Below are 9,058 nucleotides of genomic sequence, written 5' to 3'. Positions count from 1 at the left end.
CGTTCTCGGTGACAACCAGAGTCTCAGGGGCTACTACCTACACAGGGCACACCTAAAAATGTGCGGTACTATCACAAATGTATATCATTTTACGTACCTCAAAGCCTGTTAGTAGACTCATAAAGGCGTCATGCAACCCGCTTTCGGCGGACGAAATCCTTTCCATCACCGTGCCCATCAACATACGGTGTTCTTCCAAGATGGTCGCTCGCTTCAGCAGATCCCTTAGTGCGTCCGACCGCATACCAGACGGCGCTGAACTCTTTTGTTTGCCCTCTTCAAGGGCCAGATACTGGGGACTTCGGGTGACCATAGGATTATCTTCTGGCCTCACCGGACCCGGGGAAGCCCTCCGTGACGACACCTCAAGGTCGCCCGCTTCTTGAGCGGGGGAGTCCGAGGGAGGCGTTTCGCTCTCCATCATCTCCGGAAGAAGATCCCCTGAAGACGAGCTCTGTTGAGAAGGGCTAAGATCCGAACTGCAAGATAAACGCTTCGGTTATTTTCCTCGGAAGTAAGGTATAATATCTTTACTATTAAGTTTTTCTGATCACTTACAGCTCGTTAGAGGGCTGATCCCCGCGCGGACTTTGTGCGGCAAGAGCACCCCCCAAGCCAGGACCCTCTGTTGGAGACTTCTTCTCCCGTTTGGAAGCCTTGGTTTCCGAATCCTCAGAGGCAGTCCTCTTCCTTCCCCGGAGCGAGAGAAGGTCGGAATCTTCCCCTTGGTTATCCTCCTTCACGGAGGCACTCATTCCCTCGGCTAGAATTGGTAGCGATGAGGGCCCGCTTTCGCCCTCATTATTCCCCCTTTTATCTTCCTTTGAGGGCTCCAGGCAAGGTGCTAGCTCGAGCATCTTTTCCAGTACTGGATTGTCCAAACCCTCAGGAAGGGGGGCCAAACACTGAATCATCTTCGCCTTTGTGATCCAGTCCTGGTCAAAAAGCGATTCTTCAGAATGACGTCATGATAAATGAAAGACAGTGTGTTCGGCTAGAGAATTACTTACTTGGGCCGCGGTGCGGTTGCTGCTCAGGCCCACGTCCTCAGTAGTGTTCGGACACTCTATTTGAGGTCCGAAGAATGATTTATACATCTCCTCGTGCATCAGGCCGAGGAAATTCTGAATAGTACGCGGTCCTTCTGGGTTGAACTCCCACATGAGGAGGGGCCGGCGTTTGCAAGGCTGGACTTGACGAATCAGCATGACTTGCACTACCATAACCAAACTAAAATTTCCCTCGAAGAGATCCCGGATGCGGCTCTGCAGTATGGGCACATCCTTGGCTGGACTCCAGCTCAGCCCCCTGCTGATCCATGACATCAGTTGTGGTGGAGGGCCCGAGCGAAAGGCGGGGGAAGCTACCTATTTGGAACTTCTGGGAGCGGTGACGTAAAACCACTCCCGTTGCCATAATCCGGACACCTCTAGAAAGGAACCTTTTGGCCATGGAGCTCTAGCGATCTTGCCTATTAATGCACCTCCGCACGCTACATGCTGCCCCTCGACCATCTTCGGCTTCACGTCAAAGGTCTTGAGCCACAGGCCGAAGTGAGGGGTAATGCGGAGGAAGGCATCACATACGACAATAAATGCCGAGATGTGGAGAAAGGAGTCCGGGGCTAGATCGTGGAAATCTAGCCCGTAATAGAACATCAAACCCCTAAGGAAGGGATCTAGAGTGAGGCCTAGACCTCGGAGGAAGTGGGAGACGAACACAACGTTCTCGTTGGTTCGGGAGTAGGGACGACCTGCCCTCGGGCAGGCAGCCGATGCGAAACCTCGGCGGTCAGGTATCTGGCCTCCCTCAACTTCTTGATATCCTCTTCTGTAATGGAGGAGGGCATCCACCGGCCATGAAGTCTAGATCCGGACATGATTGAAGGTCCGAAGCACCTGACATGGGCTTTGGGTGTTAGAACTCGAGGCGGGGGAAGGATTCGATTGAGCACGGGAGGGAAAAAAGTAAAAGCCTTGTCCCTTTATAAAGAAGGTGAATATCAAGCGTCCTCCTAGTGGCCGTTTGGGACTTGCCTAAAATCTAGGAGTCCTAGGCACGGTTGGGTTACCAACGACCGTATTGATGAGAATCCCGTAATTAGGGGAACACGATCTCTGCTTTGACAAGACGTGTCAAGAAATCGCCTCGCGTTATGTGTGGAGCTGGTTGAAGAAAAACGGTTCGAATAATCACCGAGCCATGGCCTGATGTCATGTTGCCAAAGCGTGTCAGCAGATTAAGATTTTTGGAAATATTATTCTCTCTATTGTGGTATGTGGAATTTATTTTGCAGGGTCGGACACTATCCTGGTATTCAAACTCTTCTGTGATGTGTTCGGAGGAGGAACCCACCTTGCAATGCCGAAGACAACACTACGCGCCGGACTCATTTTCATTGAAGCCTGGTTCAGGGGCTACTGAGGGATTCCTGGATTAGGGGGTATCCGGACAGCCGGACTATATCCTTTGGCCGGACTGTTGGACTATGAAGATACAAGATTGAAGACTTCGTCCCGTGTCCGGATAGGACTCTACTTGGCGTGGAAGGCAAGCTAGGAAGTACGGACATGGATATCTCCTCCTTTGTAACCGACCTTGTGTAACCCTGACCCTCTTCGGTGTCTATATAAACCGGAGGGTTTTAGTCCGTAGGACAAGAGACAATCATACCATAGGCTAGCTTCTAGGGTTTAGCCTCTCCGATCTCGTGGTAGATCAACTCTTGTAATACCCATATCATCAAGAATAAATCGAGCAGGACGTAGGGTTTTACCTCCATCAAGAGGGCCCGAACCTGGGTAAAACATCGTGTCCCCTGCCTCATGTTACCATCCGCCTAGACGCACAGGTCGGGACCCCCTACCCGAGATCCGCCGGTTTTGACACCGACACTTAGCTTTGGCTTCAATCTTGCGGTGTCCTTTCCCAGTGACAGTAGGGGTAGCAGGGCATGTATTGTATTGTTGCCATCGAGGGTAACAAGATGGGGTTTACATCATATTGCATGAGTTTATCCCTCTACATCATGTCATCTTGCTTAAAGCGTTACTATGTTCTCTTGAACTTAATATTCTAGATGCATGCTGGATAGCGGTCGATGTGTGGAGTAATAGTAGTAGATGAAGGCAGGAGTCGGTCTACTTGTCTCGGACGTGATGCCTATATACATGATCATACCTAGATATTCTCATAACTATGCTCAATTTTGTCAATTGCTCAACAGTAATTTGTTTACCCACCGTAATACTTATGCTCTCAAGAGAAGCCTCTAGTGAAACCTATGGCCCCGGGGTCTATTTTCCATCATATTAATCTTCCAATACTTAGTTATTTCCTTTGCCATTTATTTTACTTGCATCTTTATTTCTCTTTATCATAAAAATACCAAAAATATTATCTTATCATATCTATCAGATCTCACTCTCGTAGGTGACCGTGAAGGGATTGACAACCCCTTTTCGCGTTGGTTGTGAGGAGTTATTTGTTTGTGTAGGTGCGACGGACTCGTGCGTGGCCTCCTACTGGATTGATACCTTGGTTCTCAAAAATTGAGGGAAATACTTACGCTGCTCTGCTGCATCACCATTTCCTCTTCAAGGGAAAACCAACACAGTGCTCAAGAGGTAGCAGGACTTTATATATGCTTCATTGAAAATAATATCATATGATGTAACCCTCACCTGGGGGTTTGAACCCACGTCCATAAGGTTAAGAGCTTTGTACTCTACCAACTGAGTAAACATGCCTTTCAATATAATGGATTAAGACTTGTGTACCTTGAATTTTTGACAGGAGCAATTGGTAGCCGTCAAGGGCCGGTGACGGTGTCTTGGACTAGGGGGTACTCACCACGTCGTCTCCCGACCAGCTGGATCGGGCCGAGGACCCCCGTGGAGGTTCACTATTGGGCCACTTCAGACAACCCCTGTCGCATACAAGGAAGACTCCACAAGACTTGGCGCCCAAGACAAGGACTCTCCTAAAACCCTAGGTCTCCGGTGTCTTATATAAACTGAGGCGAGGCTAGTCAATAGACAATCTCATATTCATTACTACTATCTCGTGGTAGATACATGTACTCTGTACTACACCACATATGAATACAATCAAAAGCAGTATGTAGGGTATTATCTCTTCGAGAGAGCCCGAAGCTGGGTAAAATCCTGTGTCCATGTTACCATCGCTCCAAGTCGCCTAGTTTAGGACCCCTAATACGAGATACGCCGGATATAGAACCGACATTGGTGCTTTCATTGAGAGCCTGCTAGGTGATCGACACGGATCGATGTAATGATCAGGTGATATTTTTTTAGTTAGATCTATTCCATATATATTATCTCTTTTTGCAAAATCGTTGGTTCCGCGTCGTGCTACTTTATTTGCAGAACGAGATCAAGAAATTTTCTAGCGGCGGCGGCCTTGTCCGCTACCTGCCAGAACGTCAGATCCGAGGTGTGATGCTACTAGAAGCACACCTAAAGGCAATTTATATGTACCCCTTGTTGCGGAGGCGATCCGGCCAGCGGCGCTGATCACGCATGCACAGTACTTCTTGCGTACGGCAACGTACCAGGCCAGCGGTAACTCATCTATGCGGAAACACAGGGAGATTCCCTCCTTCCTTCCTTTTTTTAATATTACTAGTAAAAATGCCCGTGCGTTGCAACGGGTATAAACAAAAACATGTGGTGAATTTTGATTGAGCAAAACACTATAAAAAATACTCAAAAGTACCAAATGCGATTTTTCAAGTAAAAACCCTGAAAGTCTAAGCCTCTCCTATTGCAAAATCACATGGACTTGCATTTTTTCTTGCGTAGCAGTGATCTTTCCTCGCTCGCCATGTTTTCATGCCTCCTATTTCCTTTAACTCCACTATAATAATGAAGTGACAGTTCCTATAAGTCCAAATTGCATATCTCTTCAGGCTTTATCTGTGCTTGTTTCCCCTCTTTGGAGAGTTTTTGTTTCATCTTCTGAACTGAAGAACATGTGAATCACATCAGAATTCTGCCAGCAACCACCAGTACGACCTGTCCCAACCTAGTAAACTTATACAACATGTACTTGCACGATCCAACCTTTGTGATCAAGTTAAGTAGGGTTTTCTTTACTTTGCTTGCCGGGGCTTCCAATAATTCGTTTTTTTACTTGATCTTCCATATCATTAACCAACCTCTCAACCTGTTTGTCTTTGTCTTATTTTTCAGATTTGTTTTGGTGGTTGCAACATCACTACTCATTTACCAAAACTGGAGCCTGCTTCTTTGAACATCGCATTGTTCTCATCTTCTCCTTGACGATGTTGTGCAGCTGCCTGCTTGGATCTAGCCAATTAATCTCAAAAGTTGATTCTTTCTCTTCATTAGGCCCAGCAGAGTTAGGAAGGAACCCGACTATAGTCTATATCTCGTGCTCGACAAATCAGCAGGGAACTCACCTAGTGATGCCAACCTGAGCCTCTGAATCTCCCGCTCCTTCTCGTCACACATAGAAGGCAAGTAAATAAGCACGATAAGAGAAGCATCGTCTTGGCGAGTAGGGCCCGCGGTGATCTCTCTTGTACGCTGCTGAGCAGTCACTTGCCCGTAGATCATGGCATGTGGCGGCGGCGGCGACGGCTGCGTGTACTGCGGCATCACGGGTGGGATCGCTCCCTAGTGTCTGATGATCGGCATGCCTAGCATGCACCTCTGTGTCCGTCGTCTCCAATGGTCCTGTCCCTTTGTTGGCTCGTGCGCCGCTGCAGCCGGTGTCGTTATGCTCCTCCAAGGTGGCGCCCTTCTTGGAAGAGACATAAGTGGCTGCTGCCGCTCGCCTGCACAGCAACCCGACTTTGAGCCTGAGGCGTTCCTGCGTTGCTTGCGACAGAGCTTGGAGACGATGCCAGAATTTTGTCGTCGTTGTTCTCAGGCACCGCCAGCTCAGGGGCAAGTACGCCTTCAAATTCAAATCTGGCGTCACCGTAAAAGAGGAATATGCTAGAAATTCCCACATTAATCTGAAACATCTGACCGTTTATTAGATAGGAATATGCAATGTTGAACTGGAATTTAAATGTTTTGGTTGCAAGTGAACCCAGTACCACTCTTGTTGTTAGATATTTGTGATGTGAGCAAAATCATTGTACTACATATATAAATTGAATCAATATATACAGTTTATTTTACAAGAGCACACAATACAGTAATTTAGGATATAGATTAGAGGTTTCTATAGAATCTAAGCATTTAAAAGGAACATATTTTCACTCATGCTGCCATCACAACTTGACAATGAGAATCTTATAAGAACTACATTTTCAGCGATACAATCTGGAAATTATCAATTCCTAAGACCCTAGCTAGAACCCAATAATGATTTATAACAAGGATGGTCTAGCAAGAGCAAGATCAACACCATCTCTGAATTTCATCAAGCATGTGATGCACAGCAACCAACAATGGTGGAGCAAAGTGAGTTGTACCTGAATAGTGCCCGACCGAAGCGACTCAGTCTGAGATTTCGTAGCCACAACCATGGCAAGCGTGCACGGCCTCACCATGAGCGAGAGAGGGCACCAAAGCTATTCTGGCTCAAATAGGATGAAGATGTTAGTGGTAGGAGAAGCATATGCCCCCTGGCCGTTGCTTAGGCAGCTCCGTACATGCAAATACAATACAAAAAATTGTTGGAATTGTCAGCTAAATAGCAAATTCAGTTAGAATTTCATGTCAACATAAAACCCCAATTTAATAAGATCAAGAAATCTTTTTTTACAAAAATAATAAACACAAGTGCTAGAACAATAGTTGTACCTAAATACAGTTTACAGATGCACATGAATAGATCCACACGAACAGAGCCAAATGAAGGGTCGACTCAGTAACCTCACCATGATCCCGAGATAATTGCTATCCCATCTGGAGGCGACTCCATCATTGCTATGGAGTAGAGCTACAGAACCACAGAACAACATCTCTCCTCATGGAACCAGGGTGAGAAGAACACGTAGAGGAGCATGATATGAGGTCACATAGGCATGATGTCAGGCACACTGGCAGCCAACAATGCCATGGAGAAGAAACATAGCAGAAGCAGCTGAGCGAGGATGTAGTGGGTCAGTGGGAAGGTCAAACGCAGCAGCTTGGACCAATTGAATTGATGGCCATTAGATAGGTCAATGAAAGAGAATTGGGTGGCGCTTGGCTAGGGTCTTTCTTTGCAATGTTCTTCTTCCTCGGGATTGCACTCCATCGCCACACTTGCTCGTGGTCTTCCCCATCCTGCCAGACACCCCATGCCTCTTCTCACGCTGTCCCGCGGTCTGGTGTCGCTCGATGGCCTCACTGCTCAGTAGCTACTTCACTGTAAGAATGGGAACCAATCTTGTTTAGAGAGAACATTCTGTGAGTGAAAACTACAAAATGCATGAATCATCATGAAAAGGAATAGCAGTACATCATAACCAAGTGAAGAAATAAATAAGAAGTGAAAGGAACTTGCAGAAATCAATTGCTTATGTAAGGATAATCTGCAAAAATATGTTTGTCAAGACAAATCTAAAAATCAAACTGCTTGTGTGACTTTAATACGAATTAAATTGTTGAACCAAATATGTTTGTCAAGACAAATCTGAAAACCAAACTGTTTGTGTGACCTTAATACGAATTAAATTGCTGAATCTCACTATAGTGGAAAAGATATTAATAACCAACAGGGTAAGACTTTCAATCCTACTGTTTGCTAGCATGCATAACAATGTGACTCCCAGCATACACCAACAATGCGAAAAAATTAGAGCTGTAAGGCATGAATTCCTAATACATAGAACATGATGATGAAAAACTAATTCAAGCTGAACAGAATCAAATCCTACAGCTCATCCATCTTATGAGGAAAGGATTCCCGCTTCCAAAATCTAATTGTCTCTGCAAATTCAGATGACCATTATAAGAATAATTAATATATCTCACCATGAGCGTCCAGATGTTATTGGAGCTGCTGTGTCTAGGCATAAAAAAGGGCAACACCTAACTGCAACTCCTTTATACGATTAAAGAAAGTTCAATATAAATTTTTCAAACAATAGGAGCCAGCGTACCCATGTGTTTTGAGACTCCACATGATGTAAATTAATTAGCAACCCATTATTCTAGTATCCCAATTAACTCCCACCATCCTACCATTTTTTGAATCATATGGAAGGAGAGCTAATCTCGTATGTGGGAGTTTACTTCAAGGATCTGTGACTGAAACTGGCTCAGACAAACACACAAACACCTTGTGTGCAAAAAATAACCGAGAACATCCACAAACACATGTGCGTCTGAAGTTGAGGTGTAGGGCGGTGTAGAGGGGGCGGAGAGGTCGCGGGCAAGTGCAGGGAGGACCGGCTGGCGGTGGCGGCGAGCACGAGCCCTCCCAGCCAGCTTATAGGGAGGAGCTTGGGCATGTGAAGGAAAGAAGGAGATGAAGCAGACCGGTGGTGCAGGATGCTTCGAACACCTCCGTCGGCCATCTGCCGGCGGCCGGCGCGGCACCGGACCGGCCGGCGGTGGCTTTGGTCGAGCGGCGAGCGCGAGCCCTCCCGGGCGGCGTACAGCGAGGAGCTCGGGCGCGCAAAGGAAAGGGGGAGCTGAGGCAGACCGGTGGTGCAGTGTGCTCCGATCACCGGCGTCGGCCATCGGTCGGCGGCCGGCGCGGCACCGGATCGAGCGTCGCGCAGGTCGTGCGCCTCCTGGCGGCTTGGATCCGGAGGAGAGGGAGAGAGGAGAGCCCGTGGTCGTGTCTGTTCCTACGACCAGCATTTTTTGCCTCCTCTCTAGATTGACTGGGCCGGCTACCACGGTGTCTCGTATGGATTCTACGGGCTATGGCCCAGGTGGGCGACGGGTGACCCCAACGCCTACGAAAGAGAAAAGAAGGGAAAACGGGCGGACGGACGAAACGGTTTTTTAGTATCACTTTGCGTATATGTTTTAAATTTAAATTGAAAGCGTAAATTTATGAGAAAAAGCGTATTGTGACGGTGAATCCATAAAGTCAATCCGTACTTTATTATTAAGGAAAGATT

General features: G+C 47.1%; 1 protein-coding gene across 13 annotated transcripts; it reads right to left on the bottom strand.

Annotated features, from left to right (window-relative positions):
- Positions 1-4,613: 4,613 nt before the first annotated feature.
- On the bottom strand, positions 4,614-8,846 carry LOC125551696. Of its 13 annotated transcripts, none has more exons than XR_007303048.1 (3): positions 6,878-8,826; positions 6,470-6,573; positions 4,614-6,013 (listed from the first exon to the last, which is right to left on the bottom strand). XR_007303048.1 is itself a non-coding variant. In XM_048714987.1 (3 exons), exons 1-3 carry the CDS (start codon positions 6,959-6,961, stop codon positions 5,488-5,490), a joined length of 639 nt encoding a protein of 212 aa, XP_048570944.1. In that variant the 5' UTR covers positions 6,962-8,825; the 3' UTR covers positions 4,614-5,487. The 13 variants fall into 13 exon arrangements, 1 of the variants encoding a protein (XP_048570944.1); XR_007303050.1 differs by having other exon boundaries at positions 4,614-5,943; XR_007303049.1 differs by having other exon boundaries at positions 6,470-6,568.
- Between the last annotated feature and the right edge of the window lie 212 nt (positions 8,847-9,058).

Source organism: Triticum urartu, chromosome 4 (assembly GCF_003073215.2).
Source record: "Triticum urartu cultivar G1812 chromosome 4, Tu2.1, whole genome shotgun sequence".
NCBI lineage: Eukaryota > Viridiplantae > Streptophyta > Magnoliopsida > Poales > Poaceae > Triticum > Triticum urartu.
The sequence above is the reverse complement of the archived record's forward strand: the minus strand, read 5'-3'. Positions and strand labels throughout refer to the sequence as shown.